General features: G+C 46.3%; 1 protein-coding gene across 2 annotated transcripts in view; it reads left to right on the top strand.

The window, feature by feature from the left end:
- The window catches only part of GORAB (golgin, RAB6 interacting), a 117731-nt gene extending 108751 nt beyond the window's left edge, over positions 1-8980 (top strand). For both annotated transcript variants that reach the window (XM_063940297.1, XM_063940298.1), the window contains exon 5: positions 8162-8980. In XM_063940297.1, coding sequence (XP_063796367.1) covers positions 8162-8615 — 454 coding nt within the window. In that variant the 3' untranslated portion in view covers positions 8616-8980. The remainder of the gene's footprint in view (positions 1-8161) is intronic.
- The last annotated feature ends 17605 nt before the right edge of the window (positions 8981-26585 follow it).

Genomic DNA, 26585 nt, shown 5'->3' with positions numbered 1-26585 from the left:
CTGACGCCCCCTGTGGGACCACCTGTGCCACTGCAGCAGCTTATGGTCCCTGCAGTTAATCCGCCATGGGCGGATCAAATCTAAACTCCGTTACAGCACTTGATCCGGTCACTGACTAAATCTAAAGCTCACTCTCGCCTACCTAAGACTAAGACATCTTCTAAACGGGCCGCTACTTCCTCACAATCCACTGGTATTCCAGACACATCCTCTGAGGAGGATGGTGCATATACTGACCCCACAGACACTGACTCAGATGCTTCTGATGGGGAAAGGAAGTCAATGGTGGATGTCCCTGATTTGATTGAGGCTATCAGGCTCATTCTTCAGGTCTCTGATGAACCTGAGCCTGTGGCTGTCTCTAAAAATCCGGACAGATTTAAACGTAAAAAAGTGGTTAAACAAGTTTTACCTCATTCTCAACACCTATCTGACATTTTCGTCAGGAATCCTGGGAAAACCCGGGAACAAAATTCACACCGCATAAGAGACTGTTGGCTCGCTATACTCTCTCTGCATAGCTATTTAAAAATTGGGTAACTCCTCCGCCTGTAGATTCTCATGTGGCACGCATGGTAGTTTCCTCTGCTTTGCCAGTAACTACCGTCACCTCTCTGAAGGAGCCGACGGATAGACGTGTGGAGGGTTGTCTGAAAACGATTTACACCCTAACGGGGGCTGTGCATAGGCCAACCATTGCAGCAACATGGGCTGCTGAAGTTGTTGAGGCGTGGGCTCAGGAGCTAGAGGCGGAGCTGCCTTCCAGCGCATCTGAGCATGTTCGACAATGTCTCTCATATATTGCCATGGCTTCTCTGTACCTTAAGGAGGCGGCCTCCGATGCCAGGGTGCTGGCAGCCAAGGCTGCTACTACGTCCATCTTGGACAGACCAATCCTTTGGTTGAGATCCTGGTCGGATATGGATTCCAATAAAACCCTTTAGGTGCTTCCTTTCAAGGGAGACATTCTCTTTGGAGAAGACCTCAATAAGATTGTGGCTGATCTGGCTACTGCTAAAACAGCTTGCCTTCCTAGTATGGCTCCTTCCACGCAGAAGGCTAAAAGTACTTTCCCTTGGCCCTTTCGTCCTCCAAGTAAAGCAAAATGTCAGGCGTACCCAAAGCAAGCTCGTGCTTCCAGACTTGCCAAGCCCAGACCAAAGCTTCCAAAACTGACAAGTCTGCCACATGACGGGGCGGGCCTCCCTCTGGGGGATCCCAGGGTGGGGTCTGACTTCTAGATTTTGCCAGGGGAAGGGAAGTTGTCACTCGAGGTTACGCCATACCCTTCAAGAATCGTCCCCCTCATCGATTTTTGCCTGACAGATGTTCCTCTGCACCCGGTGAAGGCAAACACTCTGCATTCGGTGGTACATTCCCTCCTGACCACAGGAGTGGTAGTACAGGTGCCTCTGACTCCGAGAGGCAAGGAGTACTATTCACCGCTGTTTATAGTCCCGAAACCGAACGGGTCCTCGCAGCCATTCTCAATCTGAAGTCCTTGAACAAGTATGTGCTGGTCTCCAAGTTTTGTATGGAAACTCTGTGCTCTATTGTTCTAGCCTTGGAGCCTGGGGACTATATGGTCTCCCTGGACATACAGGATGCCTACCTGCATATTCCTATTGCAATGTCTCATCAGCAGTACCTGAGGTTTGCGGTGGGCAACCTTCATCACCAATTTCGGGCGTTGCCTTTTGGTTTGACAACGGCTCCGCGAGTTTTCACCAAAGTAATTGCGGTAATGACGGCTGTACTACGCCGTCAAGGGGTCTGGATCCTACCTTTCTTGGGCGATTTGTTGATCCTGGCAAATTCCCCAGAAATTCTCCTGTGTCATCTAGATCTGACGGCCCAGTTCATAAAAGCCCACGGGTGGCTAATCAACTGGAAGAAATCCTTCATGGTTTCTGCTAAGGAGCATGGTGCACCTGGGAGCGTTATTGGACACTCACAACCAGCGGTTGTTCTTGTCTCAGGAGAAAGTCCTGAAACTTCAGGACAGGATTCGATGCTCCCTATCTCGTCCGCAAGTGTCGATACATTCGGCAATGCAAGTGTAGGTCTCATGGTGTCGGCTTTCGACATGGTGGAGTATGCTCAATTCCATTCTCGCCCTCTACAGAAGTTAATTCTGACCAAGTGGTACAGCCTGCCTCACCGGATCAGATCTCAGATAATCTCCCTGTCTCCGGAGGTCCACCTGTCACTGAGCTGGTGGCTCCAGGACCAACGATTGAGCAGGGGCCGTCCCTTCTGGATATCCAACCGGGTCCTGCTGACGACGGATGCCAGTCTGAGAGGTTGGGGCGCAGTGTTGGAACAACTCTCTCTTCAGGGTCGGTGGACCGAGGAGGAGTCTCTACTCCCGATAAACATTCTGGAACTGCGGGCAGTGTTCAATGCACTACACGTGGCCCAGCATTTGATACAGAACAGACCTGTTCAAGTACAATCGGACAACGCCACCACGGTGGCATACATCAATCATCAAGGTGGCACTCTATGCCGCATGGCAATGAGGGAAGTATCACGGATTCTTCAGTGGGCAGAACGCAATCTGCCGGCCATATACGCAGTGTTCATTCTGGGGGTCCTAATCTGGGAAGCGGACTTTCTCAGTCATCAGGACGTACATGCAGGAGAGTGGAGCCTTCATCCAGAGGTGTTTCAATTTCTCGTAAACATGTGGGGCCTTCCAGATATGGACCTGATGGCATCTTGACACAATCACAAGGTTCCGGTCTTCGGAGCAAGGACAAGGGCATCCGTGGATGCTCTGTCAATCCCATGCAACTTTCAGCTGCCGTATGTGTTCCCTCCGGTGTTATTACTGCCCAGAGTAAGACGGAAGTTCAAGAAAGAAGGAGGAAACCTACTTCTAATTCGCTCCATTGTGGCCCAGACTGTACTGGTTCTCCGATCTACAGGGCCTATCGCTAGATCGTCCCCTTCTACTTCCACAACGACCAGACCTCCTTGTTCAGGGCCCTTGTGTTTACCAGGACTTGGCCCTTCTGGCTTTGACGGCATGGCTCTTGAAGCTTCCGTCCTGAGGGCCAAGGGTTTTTCTGAGGCGATCGTTAAAACTAAGTTGAAGGCCGTAAGCTGGCTACTGCTCGGATTTACGATAGGGTCTGGAATGCTTACTTTACTTGGTGTGCGTCTCACAATCATGACGTTTTTCAAGTTTAGCACGGATCTGGACTTAGGCCTTCGTCTGGCCTCACTCAAGGTTCACATTTCTGCCTTGTCTGTTTGGTTTCAGAGAAAGATTGCTGCCCTACCTGATGTTCATACATTCACTCAGGGAGTGTTGCGGATCCAACCTCCTTATGTACCTCCTGTGGCCCCTTGGGATCTGTCGGTAGTTCTGGAGGCATTCCAGGAGTTTCCGTTTGAACCTCTTGCCTCTGCTGACCTTAAGTGGCTTTCCCTTAAGGTGCTATTTTTGCTGGCTATTGCTTCAGCTAGAAGGGTCTCGGACTTGGGTTCCTTATCCTGTAAGTCTCCCCATTTGATTTTTCACCGTCACCGGGCAGTTCTTAGAACGCGGCCAGGTTAATTACCCAAGGTGGTGTCTTCCTTCCAACTTAATCAGGAGATTGTGGTTCCAGCCTTTAATTCTCCTGAGCTGTCTTCCAAAGAGCGGTCTTTGGATGTGGTACGGACTCTCCGTATCTATGTGAAGAGAACATCCTCCATTAGGAAATCTGATTCTCTTTTTGTACTGTTTGGTTTTCACAAACGTGGCTGGCCTGCTTCCAAGCAGACCCTGGCCAGATGGATTAGAATGGTAATTGCACATGCTTCTGTACAGGCTGGTCGTCCAGCTCCTGCTACCATTAATGCCCATTCTACTCAGTCGGTTCTACCTTCTTGGGTGGCCCACCGTGTTGCGACCCTTGAACAACTGTGCAAGGCAGCTACGTGGTCTTCAGGGAACACGTTCATATGGTTCTATGCCTTCAATTCTTCCGCCTCCCAGGATGCTTCCTTTGGACGCCGGGTACTTGTGCCTGCTACAGTGCATCCTTTCCCATAAGGAACTGATTTAGGACATCCCCCCCCCCCCCCCCCCCCCCGATGTTAATCCTTGTGGAGCCCAGTGTACCCCGCTGCAGAAAAGATTTATGGTAAGAGCTTACCGTTGTTAAATTTCTTTCTGCAAGGTACACTAGGCTCCACAAGGCGCCCACCCTGACGCACTTAGCTACTTTGTGTTGGTATTGGCATAGCCGCTGACACCCTCTCCTGTGGTGAGTGTGTGGTGTACTTGTCTACGAGCGGTTGTCGTCTTGGATACCTGCTACTGCATTGGGCTGGTTAACGAAACTGACCTCCCTGTGCATGGAGACGGGGTTATAGAGTAGGTGGCGCTGTGCATCTTGGGAACAGTCAAAGCTTTGAGCCTGTTGGTGCCTCGGATCAAGATCCTACTCTACCCCCCGATGTTAATCCTTGTGGAGCCCAGTGTACATTGCAGAAAGAGATTTAACAAAGGCAAGTTCTTACCATAAATCTAATTTTTCTCCCCTCTGCTGCACTGGCTACGAAGAAGCCTTTTACTCTAGCCACGTCACAGTCCTTTCGGCCCGCAAGGCCTAGAAAGAACAAGCCTTCTCACACCTTCTTCAGAGGTGGTTGTGCTAAAGCCAAAAAGCCTGCTCCCGCAGGTTCCCAGGACAAGAAGCCTGCTTCTGGTGCCTCAAAGTCCTCAGCATGACGGTGGACCGCACGGCCTGGAAGAAGGTCAGGTGGGAGCAAGACTCCGGCATTTCATCCACGTCTGGGTGTCATCTGGCCTGGACCCTTGGATACAAGATATAGTGGCCAGGGGGTACAGCCTGGAGATTCAAACTCTCCCACCTCACCTTTCTTCAAATCAGGCTTGCCAGCTTTGCCGGCAGACAGAGCGATTCTTCTGGACGCTATCCGAAAATTGGTAGTGTCCGAGGTTATTGTTCCAGTTCCCCCTCATCAGTGGAACAAAGGTTACTATTCGAACCATTTTGTGGTACCGAAGCCGGATGGTTCGGTAAGGCCAATTCTGATCTTGAAATCTTTGAACCCATATCTCAGGGAATTCAAATTCAAGATGGAGTCTCTGAGAGCAGTTATCTCAGGACTGACAGAGGGGGAGTTCCTGGTATCCCTGGACATCAAAGATGCGTACCTCCACATTCCCAGTTGGTCGCCGCATCAGGCCTATCTCAGGTTTGCACTGTTAGACGATCACTATCAGTTTCAGGCACTGCCGTTCGGTCTCTCCACGGCACAGAGGGTCTTCACCAAGAGATGATGGTTCTCCTCCGCAAGCAGGGGGTGAACATAATTCCGTATCTGGATGATCTGCTGATCAAGGCATCGTCCAGAGAGAAGTTGTTAAGATCCATTGCTCTCACGACACATCTGCTCAAGGAGCACAGTTGGATTCTGAACCTTCCAAAGTCTCATCTGGAGCCGACAAGGAGGCTGTCTTTCCTGGGGATGATCCTCGACACGGAGGTGCAGAGGGTGTTTCTACCGGCGGAGAAAGCGTTGGTGATTCAAACAATGGTCTGGGATGTCTTGAAGCCTGCCCGGGTATCGGTTCATCAGTGCATCCGCCTTCTGGGGAAGATGGTTGCCTCCTATGAGGCTCTGCAGTACGGGAGGTTTCATGGTCGATCCTTTCAGCTGGATCTCTTGGACCAGTGGTCGGGATCTCACCTACATATGCACCAGAGGATACGTCTGTCACCGAAAGCCGGGATTTCGCTCCTCTGGTGGCTACAACTACCACACCTTCTGGAGGGCCAAAGGTTCGGAGTTCAGGACTGGGTCCTTCTAACCACGGATACAAGTCTAAGAGGTTGGGGAGCAGTCGCTCAGGGGGAATCCTTCCAAGGAAGGTGGTCGAGTCAAGAATCCCTTCTCCCGATAAACATCCTGGAGCTAAGAGCCATATACAATGGCCTTCTTCAAGCAGCACACCTTCTGCAGGATCGGGCTGTGCAGGTGCAGTCGGACAACGTGACCACAGTGGCCTACATAAACCGACAAGGCGGAAAGAAGAGCAGGGTCTGCAATGTCAGAGGTGACCAGAATCCTCCTTTGGGCAGAATGGCACGCAGTGGCGATGTCAACAATCTTCATTCCGGGAGTAGATAACTGGGAAGCGGACTTCCTCAGCAGACAAGATCTCCATCCAGGAGAGTGGGGCCTCCACCCGGAGGTGTTCGAGGAGGTAACCGGTTGGTGGGGGGTTCCTCACATAGACATGATGGCCTCCCGCGTCAACAAGAAGCTGCAGAGGTACTGTTGCAGGTCGAGAGAACCGCAGGCAGTGGCGGTGGATGCACTGGTAACACCGAGGGTGTTCACGTCAGTGTATGTTATCCCTCCACTTCCTCTAATTCCAAAAGTTCTTCAACTTTATAAAAAAAACAAAGGTTCTGGCAATCCTCACTGCTCCGGACTGGCCAAGGAGGGCTTGATACGCGGACCTGCTGGATCTACTGCTGGAAAATCCAAGGCCCCTGCCTCTTCGAGAGGATCTTCTACTGCATGGGTCGTTTACTTATCAAGACTTAACACGGCTACGTTTGATGGCATGGCGTTTGAGCGCCAGATTTTAGCTCAGAAGTGTATTCTGAGCGAGGTTATTCCTACCCTGATACAGGCTAGGAATGGTGTAACGTCTAAACGTTACCATCGAATTTAGAAAAAATGTCTTAGTGTGAATCCAAGAAATTTCCTGCGGTGGAGTTTCAACTTGGATGTTTTCTCCTTTTCCTGCAAGCAGGTGTGGATATGGGCCTGAGATTGGGCTCCATCAAGGTCCAGATCTCAGCTTTATCCATTTTCTTCCAAAAACAATTTTCTGTCCTCCCTGAGGTTCAGTCCTCTTTGAAAGGGGTTCTGCACATCCAGCCTCCCTTTGTGGCGCCAATGGCACCCTGGGATCTTGATGTGGTATTACAGTTCCTGCAATCTGATTGGTTTGAGCCTCTACAGCAGGCTGAAATCAAATTTCTCACGAGGAAGGTGGTCACTTTGTTGGCCTTAGCTTCTGCTCGACCTGTGTCAGAATTGGGGGCTTTGTCCTGTTGAAGTCCCTATCTGGTCTTCCATAAAGATAGGGCGGAACTCAGGACTCGTCCGCAGTTCCTTCCTAAGGTTGTGTCAGCTTTTCATATCAACCAACCTGTTGTGGTGCCAGTGGCTACTGACTCCTCAATTGCTTCAAAGGCCTTGGATGTTGTGAGGGCTTTGAAGATTTATGTGAAGAGGACAGCTCGTCATAGAAAATCTGACTCTCTGTTTGTCCTCTATGATCCCAAGAAAATTGGATGTCCCTGCTTCTAAGCAGTCGCTTTCACGCTGGATCAGGTTCACCATCCAGCATGCATATTCTACAGCAGGATTGCCGTGTCCAAAATCTGTTAAGGCCCACTCTACTCGTAAGGTGGCCTATTCCTTGGCGGCTGCCCGGGGTGTCTCAGCTATACAGCTTTGCCGAGCAGCTACTTGGTCTGGGTCGAACCCGTTTGCTAAGTTTTACAAGTTAGATACTTTGGCCTCTGATGACCTCAAGTTTGGTCAAGCAGTTTTGCAGGAGCCTCCGCTCTCTCCCGACTCCTGTTCTGGGAGCTTTGGTACGTCCCCATGGTACCAATATGGACCCCAGCATCCTCTAGGACGTAAGAGAAAATAGTTTTAATTTACCTACCGGTAAATCCTTTTCTCGTAGTCCGTAGAGGATGCTGGGTGCCTGCCCAGCGCTTAGTTTTCCTGCACTGGTTATTTAGTTCAGTACTGCCTGGTTCCTAGGTAAGTTCTGCGTTCTTTACTGTTTCAGCTGTCGCTGAGTTTTTGTTGTGTGAGCTGGTATGAATCTCGCCACTATCTGTGTATTTCCTTCTCTCGAAGTATGCCGTCTCCTCGGGCACAGTTTCTAGACTAAGTCTGGTAGGAGGGGCATAGAGGGAGGAGCCAGCCCACACTGTTAAACTCTTAAAGTGCCAATGGCTCCTGGTGGACCCGTCTATACCCTATGGTACTAATATGGTCCCCAGCATCCTCTACGGACTACGAGAAAAGGATTTACCGGTAGGTAATTAAAATCCTATTATTGCTTGCAGAATTAAAGTGAAGTCTTTATTCTGTTCATCTGCAGGAAAAGATATGACCGAGCTGAATCTGAATATGTTGCCGCAAAGTTGGACTTGCACAAGAAAACACTGACCAAGGAACAACTAACAGAACACTTGTGCACTATCATACAGCAGAACGAGCTACGTAAAGCTAAGCATCTTGAGGAACTTATGCAGGAGCTGGATGTGGAGACTGATGAAGAGAGACTGGAATTGGAGATTGAAGTAGAGCACATGTTGCAGCTTCAAGAATCAGAAGCAAAGAAGCAATTATTGGCAAGTGCAGCAGAAAAAGACCAACAGCCTTCGAAAATGCAAGAAGCTACTCCATCTCTTACAGAAAATGAGCCAACTGCAGACAGCAAAGCTGTGATACAATCTGCACAGAAGCTTGAAGCTAAAAATGGCCAAGACAAAATCACTCCTCAAGAGACAAATCCTTTTCCTATAGAACAAGAAGTAAAAAATGCTTCTTGAATCTCCACTGAATGACAATTCATGTTTTAAAAGCATTGTGTATACTATTTGTTGGAAACACTCTTTACAACTTGGACATTTTTTAACATCTGTAGACTATCCACAAATCACTATGCAAAGTTATGGGCATGGACTTGAGAAGACAGTGTTGTTGTTTTTTTTTTTTTTTTTTTTTTTTAATGCAGACTTAAATCTGAATTTTTAAATAATGCCTTACTTACAAAAAGCATGAACTTTGTGAAAACTGGGAAAATGTTTAGGATTTAGTATTTGTCTAACACAAAGTATGCATTTTTCTGATTTTTCTGATTTTTATTTTTTGCAATTTATTTAGCACTGAAAATTAAATTATGCTTTGGTTTCCATATCATGATATTATTTTTAAGCACCATATAATATTTAAAATCATTATTTAATGATAATGTGACGGAGGAAGGGGAGGAACATATTAATGACAATGTTGAAGGTGAATGTAGATGAGAACTACACTATCAACACTGGCTGAGAGATTGGGACAGGAAATCTTAACTAACAGTTATTCCCTGTATTTAAACAAAGACAATAAAAATGGTGTTCACCCCCAAATAATCAATAACCTTCCCTGGACCCTGAGGAAGGGGGGGGGGGGGTGTTTGCAATAGCAGGGGCATACAGTGTGGGGTCCCCCTGCCATCACATTAACCAGCCCCAAACTGGTCAGCCTAGGCCTGGATTTCTTTGGAAAGTGGGGACCCATGATAAAAAATGGGATCAGGTGATGGCAGTGGGTGTGCGTGGTTCATGCTACACTTAATATTGTTCATCACAGGTCTGAGCAGGCCAGCACCAGAATACTAGCACTTGGAGAACCACAAGTGCCAGCATACCCGGACATTAAGGGCCCGCTGGAAACTGTAGTCTGCATATAAAGAAAATATTAAAATAGGACACCAACTATTGTAAAAATGTATTGGGCAGCACCTTCACCTGGGATGGTAATCTTTAAGCTCTTTTGAGTGGCTACTGCCTCCCCAGCACTTGTGGTTCCTTATTCCAACCTCTCCACGTGGGTAGTGGCGAACTTTAAGCTCTATTGCATGGCCGTTGCCTTCCCAGAACTTGCTGCATCTTTTTCCTTCAGGAGCTTTTGCTCGCTCCTTTTCCACTGTCAGACTGACAGCTGCTGCTTCTGCCTGGATAATTTTAATAAGACTTTTGGATGAGATAGTGATTTCCAACATCTGCCTGATATGAATATGCAGTTCTCCAATATATATCAATCAGAAACACATAAGTATCCAAGTGATAGTTAAAATATAACTATGTTCTATCTGCCTTCAAATAATGTCAATCTAATACACTTATGTTACCTTGTTGCATAGAAGTGTATATTTAATATTTGTATTCTCCTTATTGAAAGAAAAAATAGACAACTCTCTGACTTTATTTATGGTCACAAATGCAAGAGAAATACACTAACAACATGAGGGCATAGATCAAGAAAGCAAAACTTGAAATACATTTAAATAAAGGATATTAGCCCATGTGAACAAATTCATCCAGAGTCAAAATAGCAGCAGTCACAGTTATGAGGAGAAAGAATTTTAAAATACTATTTCTGTTTCTTTAATAACTTTTTATTTGATCAGATTTAACTCTTTATTGCTGATATATTTATATAATTTGGAAGCAGATCAATAAAATTGTTAATTTTTGTTAGAAAAAGGTCTTCAGTGCACCTACATGGGTGTAGTATAGTATGCCGGCGGCTGGGCTCCTGGCGACCAGCATACCGGCGCCGGAATCCTTACTGTCTGCATTCCAACAGCTGGGCGAGCGCAAATGAGCCCCTTGCGGGCTTGCGCTCGCCACGCTGCGGACACGGTGGCGCGCCACGCTATCTATTCTCCCTCCAGAGGGGTCATGGACCCCCAAGAGGGAGAAAAGGTGTCAGTATCCAGGGTATTGGGATTCTGGAGCTGGTATACTGTGTGTCTGGATCCCAACAGCCGGCAACCTGAAGAACACCCCACCTACACAATTACTCTCTCTTCTCATACGTCCTAGAGGATGCTGGGGTCATCATAGAACCATGGGGTATAGACGGGATCCGCAGGAAACACGGGCACTTTAAGACTTTATAAAAGGGTGTGAACTGGCTCCTCCCTCTATGCCCCTCCTCCAGACTCCAGTTTTAGTATTGTGCCCAGTGAGACTGGACACACTACAGGGAGCTCTACTGAGTTTCTCTGAAAAATACTTTTTTGTTAGGTTTTTTTATGTTCAGGGAGGCTGCTGGCAACAGTCTCCCTGCTTCGTGGGACTTAGGGGAGAGAAGTATGACCCACTTCCAGGGAGTTCAAAGGCTCTGCTTCTGGCTACAGGACACCATTAGCTCCTGAGGGTGCTGATCGCTGGGTACGCCTAGATGCTCACTCCCGCAGCCGGCCGTCACCCCCTTTCAGAGCCAGAAGTCAGAAGACAGGTGAGTAACCAAAGAAAAGAAGACTTCAGCTTCACTGATTGCATTTTCTGAGGTACCGCGCAGTGGGCAGACGCTGCGCGCCGAGCTCCCACACACAGCACTACAGGGTGCAGGGCGCGGGGGGGTGGCGCCCTGGGCAGCTAAAATCATACTCATTATTCCACTGGCAAGAGGGGACATTAATGCCACGGCACTGTCCTAAACCCCGCCAGTATAAATATTTAAAAAAAGCGCCATTAAGGGGGCGGAGCTTCTTCCTCACAGCTCACGGCGCCATTTCCTCTCCGCAGGCTGCAGAGACGCTGGTTCTCCTCACACTGACAAGTACCAGGGGTACAAAACGAGGGGGGAGGCAGGTCAATTGGTGCAATATATATGTGATATAAAAGCACTTTAGGTCTGTGGCAATTTCTTGGTGATTTCAGACCCATTGATTTAGTGCTGGGTTGTGAGCTGGCAAATCCCCTCTGTGTCTCTCTGACAGACTTTACTGTGGGTCTGTCCCCGATATGCCCGGTGTGTCTGTGGGTGTTTGGTGCACGTGTGTCGACATGTCTGAGGCTGAAGGCTCTTACCAGGAGGAAGCTGTATTAGGGACACAAACGGCTGCGGGGGTGACCCTGTCGGCACCGCCGACACCGGATTGGGTAAATATGTTGAACGTCTTGAATGCTAATGTGGCTCTTATTAAGAGGCTAGATAAGTCTGAGTCTCAGACCCAGGCATGGAAGAAATATATAGAAGATATGTTATTGCAAAGTCAGGTCCCCTCAGGGTCGCAGAAATGTACGCTGGCCCAGTTGGCAGACACTGATACCGACACGGACTCTGATTCCAGTGACGACTATAGCGATTCCAGATTAATTCCAAAATTGGCAAAAAGCATTCAGTACATGATTGTGGCCGTTAAAGAGGTACTACATATCACTGAGGACCGGCTGTCCCTGATAAAAGGGTCTGTATGTATAAGCAAAGGAAACCTGAGGTGAAGTTTCCTCCCCCTCATGAACTGAACACGCTATTTGAAAAAGTCTGGGAAGGTCCTGACAAAAAATTTCCGATTCCCAAAAGAATTACGGTAGCTTATCCGTTTCCCTTGGCGGATAGGGAAAAGTGGGAGTCGCCCCCCACTGTGGACACGGTCCTGTCACATTTGTCTAAAAAGGTGGCTCTCCCGTCACCTGACACGGCGGCCCTTAAGGATCCTGCGGATCGTATACAAGAAACTACGTTAAAGTTCATCTATGCGACCACAGGTACGCTACTCAGACCTGTCATTGCGTCTGCGTGGGTAAGTAGTGCTATCGAAAAGTGGGCAGACAACTTGTCTTCTGAAATAGATACCCTAGATAGGGGTAGCATCATCTTAACGCTGGGTTATATCGAGGACGCTGCAGCGTACCTTAAGGAAGCTGCGAGAGATATTGGTCTTTTGGGATCAAAGGCCAATGCCAAGGCAGTCTCCGCTAGACGAGCGTTGTGGATTCACCAATGAAATGCTGATGCTGATTCCAAGAAAAGTATGGAGTCTCTACCATATAAAGGTAAGGCCTTATTTGGTGACTGCCTTGATGATTTGGTATCTAGAGCTACAGCGGGTAAGTCATACTTTTCGCCTTATGTTCCTCCACAACAAAAGAAAACGCATCACTATCAGATGCAGTCCTTTTGGCCCAATAAATACAGAAAGGGCCGAGGTCTTCCTTCCTTGCTACTAGAGGAAGGAGAAGAGGTAAACGATCACCAGCCTTGTCAGACTCCCTGGAGCAGACGTCCTCCCAGGCTTCTGCCAATTCCACCGCATGACATTGGGGCTCCTATGTGGGAGTCCGCACCGGTGGGGCCACGTCTCAAACTCTTCAGTCAGTTTTGGGTTCGTTCGGACCTAGACCCATGGGTTTTACAAATAGTATTCCAAGGGTACAAGCTGGAGTTTCAAGACGTTCCCCCTCGCCGTTTTTTCAAATCTGCATTACCAGCTTCTCTTCCGGACAGGGAGGTAGTTTGCGACGCAATACAAAAGTTGTGTCAAAATCAAGTTATCGTCAGGGTTCCCCAGAGAAGGCTTTTATTCGAGCCTGTTTGTGGTCCCGAAGCCGGACGGCTCGGTCAGACCAATCCTAAACCTGAAATCCCTAAATTTCTACCTAAGGAAATTCAAATTCAAGATGGAGTCTCTCCGAGCAGTGATCTCCAGTCAGGAGGAAGGGGATTTTATGGTGTAGGTGGATATAAAGGATGCCTACTTACATGTTCCCATTTATCCTCCGCATCAAGCTTACCTGAGGTTTACAATTTAGGATTGTCATTACCAATTTTAAACGTTGCCGTTTGGTCTGTCCACGCTTCCGAGGATTTTCATCAAAGTTATGGTGGAGATGATGGTTCTCCTTTGCAAGCAAGGAGTCACGATTACCCCATACTTGGGGGATCTCCTGATAAAGGCAAGATCCAGGGGCCAGTTGGTGCAAAACGTTACACTTTCCCTGACAGTTCTTCAGCAACATGGTTGGCTCCTAAACTTGCCAAAATCACAGTTGATTCCGATGACGCGGTTGTCGTTTTTGGGAATGATATTGGACACGGAACTACAGAGAGTCTTTCTTCCAGTGGACAAGGCTCTGGAACTTCAGAGTATGGTTAAACAAATTCTGAAACCAGAAAGCGTGTCAATCCATCAATGCATTCGGTTGCTGGGGAAGATGGTTGCGGCCTACGAGGCCATTCAGTTTGGCAGGTTCCATGCCAGAGTGTTCCAGTGGGACCTGTTGGACAAGTGGTCCAGGTCCCACCTACACATGCACCGGAGGATAATCCTGTCTTCCAAGACCAGGGTGTCACTCCTGTGGTGGCTGCACAGGTTCGGGATACAGGACTGGATCCTGTTGACCACGGTTGCAAGCCTCCGAGGCTGGGGGGCAGTCACAATGGGAGAAAACTTCCAGGGAAGATGGTCAAGTCAGGAAATTTGTCTCCACATAAATGTTCTGGAGTTAAGGGCCATTTACGATGGCTTTCTGCAAGCGGAACATCTTCTTCGAGATCTGCCTGTACTGATCCAGTCGGACAATGTAACAGCAGTAGCGTACATAAACCGTCAGGGCGGAACGAAAAGCAGAGCGGCAATCGCAGAAGCCACAGGGATTTTCCGCTGGGTGGAAAAGCATACAAACGAACTGTCAGCGATCTTCATTCCAGGAGTGGACAACTGGGAAGCAGACTTCCTCAGCAGACACAGAGGTGACAAGTCGTTGGGGTGTTCCTCAAGTAGACATGATGGCATCTCGTCTCATCAAGAAGCTTCAGAGATATTGTTGCAAGTCAAGGGACCCTCAAGCAATTACAGTGGATGCACTGGTGACACCGTGGGTGTTTCAGTCGGTGTATGTATTCCCTCCACTTCCTCTCATTCCAAAGGTTCTAAAGATCATAAGAAGAACAAAGATCCGGGCGATCCTTATTGTCCCAGACTGGCCAAGGAGGGCTTGGTATCCAGATCTTCAGGAATTACTCATAGGAGATCCCTGGCCTCTTCCTCTGCGCGAGGACCTGTTACAACAGGGGACGTGCGTGTATCAGGACTTACCGTGGCTACGTTTGACGGCATGGCGGTTGATCGCAAAATCCTAGCCCGTAAGGGTATTCCCAGTGAAGTCATTCTCACACTTATTTAGGCCAGAAAAGGGGTAACGTCTAAACATTACCACCGTATTTGGAGAAAATATGTTTCTTGGTGTGAATCCAAGCGGGCTCCTACGGAAGAGTTTTGGCTAGGACATTTTCTCCATTTTCTACAAGCAGGTGTGGATGCGGGCCTAAAATTGGGCTCAATTAAGGTACAGATTTTGGCCTTATCGGTTTTCTTTCAGAAACAATTGGCCTCCCTTCCAGAAGTTCAGACATGCGTGAAAGGCATGTTGCACTTCCAACCTCCGTTTGTGCCTCCAGTGGCACCATCGGATCTTAATGTGGTGTTGCAGTTCCTTCAATCACATTGGTTTGAACCTTTACGGACGGTGGAGTTGAAATTCCTCACTTGGAAAGTGGTCATCCTGTTGGCTTTGGCATCTGCAAGGCGGGTGTCTGAGTTAGCGGCCTTGTCTTAAAAGAGCCCTTATTTGATCTTCCATGAAGATAGAACTGAATTGAGGGCACGTCAACAATTTCTACCGAAGGTGATTTCCTCTTTCCACATGAACCAACCTATTGTGGTGCCTGTGGCTCCCTGGGAAGGGGTCTCGGCATTGCAACTTTGCCGAGCAGCTACTTGGTCAGGGTCAAACACATTTGCAAAGTTCTACAAGTTTGACACCTTGGCCGATGAAGACCTTAAGTTTGGTCAATTGGTGCTGCAGAGTCATCTGCACTCTCCCGCCCGTTCTAGAGCTTTGGTATAACCCCATGGTTCTATGATGACCCCAGCATCCTCTAGGACGTATGAGAAAATAGGATTTTAATACCTACCGGTAAATCCTTTTCTCTTAGTCCGTAGAAGATGCTGGGCGCCCGTCCCAGTGCGTATTGTATCTGCAGTTATTAGTTGTGGTTACACACATGTTGTGTTATGTTATCGTCAGCATGTTGCTGCAATTGTTCATGCCATTGGCTTGTGTTCTGTTGAATGCCACGTTCTGCGGCATGCTTGAGGTGTGAGCTGGTATGAATCTCACCTTAGTTTAAATCCTTTCCTCGAAATGTCCATCTCCCTGGGCACAGTTCCTATAACGAGTCTGGAGGAGGGGCATAGAGGGAGGAGCCAGTTCACACCCTTTCAAAGTCTTAAAGTGCCCATGTCTCCTGCAGATCCCATCTATACCCCATGGTTCTATGATGACCCCAGCGTCCTCTACGGACTAAGAGAAAAGAATTTACCGGTAGGTATTAAAATCCTATTTTCTCCGTCTTTGTCCACAGGTTATACACAGGATAACATTGGGATATTCCGGAGCGACAGCGGAAATGGCACCAAACGGTCACAAGCTTTCTGGCCTCCCAGGATGCATCGGGGCTTCTCCATATAATCCCGCCTACTGTCTCAGTCAAATCAGTTTTTGTTTGGTGCGGCAGGAGCCGGACCATGGTCACAGGGCTGCGATTAAATGGCAGCCTGAAGCTTTTATTTTATTTTTATAGTCTTACTATGTTTTTAAGTGATCTTTTTTAACAGCGTCTTAAACGCATGCTAGAAAGAGTCACTCCAACAACTCTCCACCGGGTCGCAACAACGCTTACCTTCGCGGTACAGTGCTGTCTCGGCAGGCGTCTGTCGGATGATTCTAGCAGGTCCAGCAGACGTTACCAGGCTGTGACCGGAGCATGGGGAGACGGTAAGTCATCGGTTTCCTCTTACTAGGGGGTCCGGACACAGCTTCACTGTATTGGAGGAGACTACAAACGGTGGTTGATGCACCGCCACTCTTAAGTGCAACAGCGCTATGCTTTAGGGATCATAGGTGCCAGGACTAGGTTGAGGCCGCGATCCTTAGAGTTTATGTCAACGGGGGGGAGTTAGACGCTCTACTGGTCTCCCCCAAGTTCATAACCAGTTTCCGTGCGTCTCCCGTCCATGAACTAATGACCTCACTTCCGTCTCAGACGCTACCACGAGGGTACTTGGTCTCAGCTTAGACGCTGCGATGGTGTACGCTAGACTTTCCGCCTAGACCTGGTCGCAGACAGGAGCGTCTGCATACACTTATCGTTCATTGAGCGTCTGTGTCCATTAAAGAGAGTCTGTGTCTCTCATCTGTCATCAAGAACGGCAGTGTACACTAGTAGCGTCTGAATCCACTCAACGTCTTTCAAGCGTATTGATGGATATGGAAGTGTGGTGAGTCTCCCTGTGTCCCACTCTACGGAGAAAGGGTTATACAGTACTAAAAATTCTCTCTACTTGTTAGTATGAATTGTTAATTTTTGGTACATATTGCATATGAGGCCTGTACATTACTGTTGTTTTCTGCATGATATGTCTGAAAAAACTGGTTAAAAACAGAAATACAATTGTCCCATTTGATGGTTGATTGTATTCTCATATGACATTGTCTAATATTTTAACATGTGACTGACTGCTAGTATGTGTGCTGACTTTTATATGTTGTCAGTTCTGTTCCAAACCTCAATTCAGGTGCACGGTTGTGGTCAGATTGATCTCACTTCTATATATCTATATATAGGTGATTTTCAGTCACAAATTGTGTAGTCAGAAAAACAGAATATTACTATGTCTGTGAGCGGCAAAAGTGACGATGATAATTTATCAGGCACTCCTACATCTTTAACATGTTTGTCGTGTAAAACAGGGTTAATTGAAATAGCCCAGTTGGTCACTTATGAGGGGTTATGTGCAAGCTGTTTTGCTTATCGGCAAAGTAAAAAGCAGGATTTGGTTCAACAACCAGTAGAGCCACCGTGGAGTATGTTCGCGCAGACTTTGTCTTCAATAGTGGACAGATTAACTCTTGCAGTTCCACCCCAGGGAATAGGTTACACTATTAACCCATACATGCAGCTCCCTCCTTATGGTTTGGTTCCAGTAGCTTCTACAAGTAACCAGGCTAGTAACCAAGGTACAGGTAAGACTAATATAGATACGTCTATGTTGCAGACTACACAAGATGATATAACAGATGATGATGCAGTATATTCAAATACTCCTTATGATGATCAGTCACAGTGTTTCAGCTCAGAGGATATAGCTGAACTTATTGATGCAATGAAGGCTGTTCTCTCATTGGAGGAATCAGCCAAAAAAGTGTCAAAGTCTAAAGCACCTGTGTTTAAACAAACAAAAACAGTTAAAACTGAATTCCCAGGGTCAGAGGATCTGACGGAAATGATGGAAGAATCCTGGGCAACGCCGTGTAAAAATATATAAGATTCCAAAAAAGTGGGATTCTTATTATCCATTTCCAGCTGCAGATTGTTCAAAAAGAGGAGTTCCTCCTAAAGTAGATGCACATGTACTGCGACTTGTGCATAAATCTGCTTTGTCATTGTCATCTACCTCACTAAATGATGTCACAGACAGAAGGGTAGATAGCTTCTTGAAAAATATATTTTCTCTCTCAGGAGCGGTGGCAAGGCCTGCTATGGCTTCAGCCTGGATGGCAAGGGCAATGGCAGAATGGGTGGAAGAACTAGAGAATGGCCTCTCTCCTAATAGGGAGCAGGAGTCTCATTTAGGCCGTATAAGACAAGCTGCCCAATATTTGGAAGAAGCAGCAATTGATATGGGTACGATTGCTTCTAAAGCATCAGCCTTAACAGTAGCCGCTCGTAGAGCAGTTTGGCTACGCACTTGGAAAGCAGATGCTGAATCCAAGAAAGCTCTGGAAGCATTGCCTTTCACTGGTAATATATTGTTTGGAAAACAATGGTCAGATATTCTAGAATTGGAAGCTGAATCCAAGAAAGTCAGATTTCCGGCTACTTATAACCCTAAGACTAGGGGTTCAAAATTTCTGCCATTTCGATGGCAAGGCAAAACAAAAGCTAAAGAGGAGCCTAAGCAACCCCAGTTTAATAGATCAGCCAGGGGTAGGAGGCAATGGGCTAGTAGAAAGCCGGTTTCCAAGCCTGAACAGAAGCCATCAGCCTGAGGATACGGGCCTCCGCCTGGAGGATTCCAGGGTTGGGGGCCGACTCCTTCATTTTGCACACATATGGCAACAGTCGACGACAGATGCTTGGGTGCAGAAGGTGATATCTCTCTGTAACAGTTTCCCATTCAGGAGGCAGCCTCCTCAAAGGTTTTTTTGCACCAGCCCGTCTCGTATAGAGTCGAAGGCCAACGCCCTGCAAGAAGCAGTTCAGAAATTGCTTAAGTCTGGTGTGATTATCCCGGTACCCCCGTCGCAACGGGGACAGGGTTTTTACTCCAATCTATTTTTGATTCAGAAGCCAAATGGGACATTCCGACCAATTCTCAATCTCAAAATGTTAAACAAATACATTTGGATTCCAAGGTTCCACATGGAGACGTTACGCTCCATAGTGTTGGCTATGGAACCGGGAGATTACATGGTATCTCTGGATATACAGGATGCTTACCTACATGTGCACTGTTACACATCAGTGTTACCTCAGGTTTGCCATCCTCCAGCAACATTTTCAGTTCCAAGCCTTGCCCTTTGGGCTAGTAACAGCACCCAGGGTGTTTACCAAAATTATGGTGGTTATGGCAGCTTATCTCCGCAAGCAGGGGATAAGAATACTTCCATACCTCGACGACCTTTTAATCCTAGCACGTTCGCAGGAATTACTTTTGAGCCATCTTCAACAGACAGTAGTTTGTCTACAAAGACACGGGTGGTTCATAAACTGGGAAAAGTCGTCTCTGAATCCGTCACAACGGATGGTTCATTGTGGGCCATATTGGATTCAGGTCTTCAGAGAATTTTCTTACCAGAGAAAAAGATAGCCAAGGTGCAGGTCATGATTCAGGAGTTGTTGCACACTCAGACAATGTCAGTCCATGCAGCAATGCGACTGTTGGGTCTAATGGTGTCAACCTTCGACATGGTGGATTATGCACAATTCCACTCCAGACTTCTACAGCACCTTATTCTGACCAAATGGTACGGAAATCATCAGACAATAAAAAGACAGATGATAAAGTTTCCGGTAAACGTAAGAAGGTCTCTAGCGTGGTGGCTACAGAGGGACCATTTAAACAAGGGGAGACCCTTTTGGATAAAGGAATGGCAAGTCCTGACAACAGATGCCAGTCTTCAGGGCTGGGGAGCGGTACTTGAAAGCCTTTGGTTCCAGGGAAAATGGACCATAAAGGAAAGTTGCCTGCCAATAAATCTGTTGGAAATAAGGGCCATTTATATGGCTCTAGTTCAGGCAAAGGACAGTCTGCAAGGAAGACCAGTCCAGATCCACTCAGACAATGCAACAGCGGTAGCGTAACTCAACCATCAGGGAGGAACTCACAGCAAAAGATTGATGGGGGAAGTAACTCACATACTAAGGTGGGCAGAGCTCCATCTTCCAGCATTGTCAGCAATATTTGTTCCAGGTGTACTGAACTGGGAAGTGGATTTTCTCAGACGACACACCATTCAGGAAACTGAATGGGCATTACACCCAGAAGTGTTTCAGACTATAGTGAACAGATGGGGTCTGCCAGAGATAGATCTCATGGCGTCTCATCTGAACAACAAAATTCCAATGTACGGATCAAGAACAAAGGATCCTGGAGCGATCCTTGTAGACGCACTGTCAGTAAATTGGAAATTTCATCTGGCATATCTGTTTTCTCCAATCTCTCTGTTACCCAGAGTAGTGAGGAAAATAAAGCAAGCAAAGGGAGCCATAATTCTAATAGCTCCAGCTTGGCCCAGAAGGCATTGGTACACAGATCTACTAAGGCTGTCCATGGAAGCACCAATACTGCTCCCTCAACGTCCAGATCTGCTAATGCAGGGTCCTTGTTATCACAGCCATATGGATCGTCTGTCTTTGATGGCGTGGCTGTTGAAACCTCTATCCTAGAAGCTATAGTATTTTCAAAACAAGTAATTCAAACTATGCTTAGAGCAAGAAAACTTTCTTCAGCTCGTATTTATCATCGAATATGGCAAGCCTATATTCATTGGTGTAGTGGAAAAAGTTTGAATCCAAGATCTTTTAAAGTATCCAGGATTTTGGATTTTCTTCAAGCAGGATTGGATAAGGGGTTGAAAGTAGCTTCCTTGAGGGTTCAAGTATCAGCATTAACTGTATGGTTTCAGAGAAATATTGCTGACTTACAGGATGTGCGTACTTTCTTTCAGGGAGTTGTACACATTCAACCTCCATTTGTTCCTCCTGCAGCTCCCTGGGATTTGAATCTGGTTCTTAAAATCCTTCAGGGACCTCCGATTGAACCACTTAAGACAGCAGATCTTAAATGGTTGACGGCTAAGGTGCACTTTCTACTGGCAATGGCGTCAGCTAGAAGAGTCTCAGATTTAGGAGCACTGTTGTGTAAGTCTCCTTTTCTAAGTTTTTTTTCCAGATAAGGCAGTTCTCAGAACTAGGCCTGGTTATCTTCCGAAGGTGGTTTTAAAAATTTCACCTTAACGAAAAGATTGTAGTCCCAGCTTTTCAGGTATCGGGACTTTCTGCGGGAGAAGCGTCGCTGGACGTGGTCCGGGCGTTAAGAATCTACATAGATCGTACTAGTGCCATCAGAAAGACAGATTCTCTCTTCATCCTCTATGGATCTCTCTTCATCCTCTGGATTTCACAGAAGAGGATGGCCTGCTAGTAAACAGACGCTGGCAAGATGGCTCCAAATGGTAATTTCAGAATCTTATTCTCGTGCTAATCTCCCTACTCTGGCTAATGTCTCTGCTCACTCTACACGTAAGTTAGGTCCTTCATGGGCAGCACAACATGGTGCTTCAGCAGAACAGATTTGTAAGGCAGCCACATGGTCTTCCATTAACACATTCATTAGACATTATGCCATGGATACTTTTGCCTCTCATGACGCTGAATTCGGGCGAAAGGTTCTCCGGTCTAAAAACCACTAAAACTGGCTTTGGGAATCCCAATGTTATCCTGTGGATAACCTGTGAACCCAGCCGGAGAAATATACCGTTATGGTAAGAACTTACTGTTGATAACGGGATTTCTCCTATGTCCACAGGTATCCACAGGGGTCCCACCCTGACACACCTGATTTGAGGATCTTTACAAACACTAAACCTCTTCCCTCTTGCATGGAAGGTTGTGCAGGTGTGTTCTTATCGCCTGAATAGGTTTTTACCTGATGTTCCTGCCTAAATTGCTGTGGAAATAACTGATTTGACTGAGTCAGTAGGCGGGATTATATGGAGAATCCCCGATGTATCCTGGGAGGCCATAAAGCTTGTGACTGTTTGGTGCCATTTCCATTGCCGTTCTGGCATATCCTAATGTTATCCTGTGGATACCTGTGGACATAGGAGAAATCCCGTTATCAACGGTAAGTTCTTACCATAACGTATATTTTCTTGTGTTAGTGTTTATATGTTGAATATGTCCCCTTCCTGCCACCTGACAATATAAAGATCACTTTACCACATTATGAGCACATTACACACATGTTAACTTGATTTTCTTATCATGATTAAAAATGTATAAAAATGGAACATTGTGATCCCTATGGAAGTTGCAGACAAGGGACCTGATTCAGGTTGGATTGCAAAAAGTATCAGAATTTGCGATCCATGAGATCACATGTTGGGGGCTGCCCATTGCAGGGCAAGGCCGCCCAACCTGGTGACAGCCACTCCCCCCCCCCCCCCCCCCCTTTATCAAGCAGAAATTGAGATATAATTTTGCTGAAATGAGGATATGACCCATTATATATCGTTCGTTGGGTGCAAGATCGCCACACTATAGATGGAAGATAGCTCATTTTGGATTTGGGACTACATAGAGCCTTAAAACTTTAGAAATAAGGGAAAACTGACTTCCATAGATTAAAAAGTGCAGGACAAGCACACAAAAATATGGTATAACATTCCCACAATGCCACAGTTGCGCCAACACAAATTGCAGGCAGAAGGATTCATTGTGTGTAAACGTACAGGTGTAAAATATAAACGGTGTAGGAGTTCATAGAACAATTCAATATGGGACATACACCTTGATGCACGAAAACATGTTTGAAAAGTTACTTTCCATTCCTCCGAAGAAATTGCACACACAAGATCTGCCTCACATTTCGTCTGTAAGGAGAATTTCTGCGAAGTTTGAGATGTATCAACATAATTGTACCACCTGGTTATAGCTCCTATGCTATCCCTTTTAATTATTACTTCTCAGAAGAATTTAGGAATAGGTATGAAGAGATTGTGTGGTCTTCATTAGCCAATGTCTTAAGTATAGAAATTCATATAATTCCTTATGAGATAAAGAAAACTGTGATTGGATTTGAGTAATTGAAAGTAGAGAGCCTCCCACAATGACCTCTGTCGAAGTCAAAAATATTACATAGAGAGAACATACAGACTCCACACATTATGAGTCGCTATACTTGCAAATACGCGCAGCGAGCACAGCAAATATGGTAACATACGCATTTACACAAACATGCCACAAAGATAGATTCAACGCATATTTCATACAGCACATAAATTGAACATAGCAAGCGCCAAACATCATAAAGTTTTAAATTATATAATGGAGTAACGTCATGTATGTGTATCATTGGAACGGAGCAAGATGGACATGTCGTGCTTGGTGTCAAAGTAACCAAATTAATGACTGTGTTAATTTGATGCCTGTTATTAAGTTGTAGCACATTGCCATTAGTAGATATGATTGAATGTATGAATATAAAGCCACAATTCTGATGAGAACAAAAGGATTCCATTCAAAGCATGTGATGGACAGGAAACTCAGGCCAGCCCTTTTGATGTCTTCAAGGCTTGCATATGAACTGACCAATGACTCATCATGAATGAGAAAGTTCCCTCCCCTAGACTAGTAACAAGAGATCTGTACACGCCTCCAAGAGACTCAGTGTGTAGGTGATCACACACAGAGCTGGCTGTTTTTTTTCCCTGTTTGTCCCAGATGATAATGGAGATGCTGTCTGTCCAGTGGCTGCATGATTTTACTGAGAGAGAGAGAGAGTGATATGGAGTGGAGACTTTATTTGAGCAAAATATGGTAATTGTATTGCTGGCCGTGGCTGTAATGAATTAGTTTGTAATAACTGCTTACTGTATAAATTGTAACCATGTAACTATATATATACTGTACATTGTGATATATTGAATACCTATCCTTTTAATAACAAATATATACATCAATGAGCTTTGGAACTCAGATAACGTGTGGGTGTATTATTTTCTCTTATGGGATGTAGTGTTTTCCGATGTATAGCGCACATTCATAGCACATGGTAATAAGATGCGCAGGCGTCCACAGTATATATTATTAGCTGGCATTTTAAATATTTGTTAGAAATTGTTATACCGAAACCAGGTAAGGATCCCTCTTTACCTGGGTCTTACAGGCCATTTTCTCTCCTCAATCAGGACTTTAAAATCCTCACGAAATTGATGGGCAATAGATTACAACTATGTCTTTCTCGCATCATATCACCCGCGCAGATGGGCTTCCTTAAACATAGACAGTCTGTACAAGGTATCAGGACCGCTTTGGCAGCCATCACTTACTCCCGTACTAATAATATTACAGATAACATCCTAATTAACCTTGATGCGGAAAAGGCTTTCGATAAGATTGTCTGGCCTCATCTTGCTAGAGTTCTGCTCCACCAACAATTTGGCGAGACCTTTCGTGGCCTGGTTGAATCCCTCTATGCCAGCCCAACTGCGCAGGTGGTGGTTAATAACATTCCCTCCCCTCCTTTTCTCCTTGAAAGGGGGACTAGACAGGGATGCCCCCTCTCTCCCCTTCTTTTTAATATATCATACGGTATATCCTTAATTTATCTACCTTTCGGGGTATTAGAATTGGCAACAGGGAGATTAAGCTCATGGCGTTTGCAGACGACATCCTTCTTTTTACCTCCAACCCACGACAATCTGTTATGGTGTTACGGACCGCCATTGACAGCTTTTCCTCCTTTGCCGGTTTCTCCATCAATTATGACAAATCAGAAGCACTAGCCGTATTCCCCCAGATAACCGCGCGTTGGGACCCTCCTTTTCCATTCCGCTGGGCCCCCACTCATATCACATACGTCGGAGTCCTCCTCCCTTCTGACCCCACTCGACTATACTCTGACAATGCTCACCCCATCCTTACTAAAATTCAGACGGAACTGACGCTGTGGCAAACTTTACCCCTTAATCTGTTGGGATGCTGTAACCTAGTAAAGATGGCTAGTTTCCCCAAATTGCTCTACGTGCTGCAGATGGTACCCATCATGCTTTCGAAGTCTGATGTGTCTCTCCTCACTTCCTCGATCTCTAAATTTATTTGGGCTAATAAACGACCCAGAATAAGTTTCTTTAAACTATCCCAAACAGTACAGAATGGGGGAGTGAATCTGCTGGATATAGAGCAATATAACCGAGCTTGCCTTCTTTGTTTCACTATGGACTGGCTCAACGGTACGTCTGTTTTCACTGACTCATTGATTGACTCCCAACTTTGTGCCCTTTGTCTCTTAGCTACGTTCTCCATGCAAATAAATCTGATATATCCACTTTCCACCTCGATAACATACTCCTGACCTCTACTATTACGACGTGGAGGTTGTCCCGCAAATCTCTCAAGCTACAACATGCCCACTCACTATTTCTTCCTTTAGTTGGGAACCTACAGTTTCAACAAGGGCAGGCACTCCTCCCCTTCACTGCCTGGTGTGCCTCGGGCATTGCGTGTATTGGTGATCTTCTTAACTCTAATAAGAAAATACTTACTTTTGCAGAGACATTAACCAAATATGAGTTCAACCCCCCGCCATGAATTCTATTTTTTTCAGGCTTCACACTACATACAATCAGTCCTCTCCCACCTCAACGCATCGGACTTTGTCAATTCCCTAGATACGCTTCTACGCTCAGGGACTTGTTCCATTTCGACCATATACACCCGCATACGCACAGAACATGTACCCACCACTGATCTAGCTCAAGTACAAAAATGGTCCTCCCAAATTCCCTCCATGTCCCCTGAGGCCATGATGGATAGCTTCGCGGCTTCTCTTAAACTCATCCCAGCTAGCTTATACCAGGAAATGTCCTATAAGATATTGCACAGAGCCTATATCTCTCCAAAGAGGAGTCATTTGATGGGTTTGTCTGACTCGGCAAAATGTATAAAATGCTCTTCACCAGTGGCTGATCTCATGCACTGCTTTTGGCACTGCCACTATATCCAAAAATTCTGGGCTGAGCTACAAACCTATGGAACTTCCGAGTTGGGCTTGTGCTTCCAATGCACTGCCTCTTGAGCTCTCTTTGGCTATGTTTGTGATCAACACGACCTTCCCTCTCAGGATGCGAAATTAGTTGTGATCCTCTCAGCGGTAGGCAGGAAAGCCATTCTTCAGCAATTAATATCTGATACCTCCCTGACACTGACACTAGCTACTTCTACGATGGATTGGCTAGAAACTTCCCTTAAGAAAGAAATATTAACCCCCACGTTGTTTCAATGCTGGAGACTGTTTATTAATAAATTACCCACTCAAACAAAAACAGCCATTAAGCAGAGTTTTCATTGCACCACCTGGTACGGGTACCAAATTCTAGCAGATAACCCTCCCATATCTTTCCCATAACTACTTTCTCCTCCTCCCTCTCCGCTCTCCCTCTTTCTCTTCTCTCTCCTCTCTATCATTCTGATTTCTGACGCCCACATCAGTTCTCTATGTCCTCCCTCTTCTACTACTTTTTTTCTGGATCTCTTTCATCTACATATCTTCTCTTGCTCTGATGGTGTCTCCGTGGATGAGTCGGCAGTCCCCTAGCCTCGGCAGGTATTGTTGTTATTATTATTGTTATTGTTTTTCTGTTAGTTTATTATTTTTTTTGGTTTAGCGC

Source organism: Pseudophryne corroboree, chromosome 9 (assembly GCF_028390025.1).
Source record: "Pseudophryne corroboree isolate aPseCor3 chromosome 9, aPseCor3.hap2, whole genome shotgun sequence".
Taxonomy (NCBI): domain Eukaryota; kingdom Metazoa; phylum Chordata; class Amphibia; order Anura; family Myobatrachidae; genus Pseudophryne; species Pseudophryne corroboree.
This window is presented reverse-complemented; position numbering and strand designations above follow the sequence as displayed.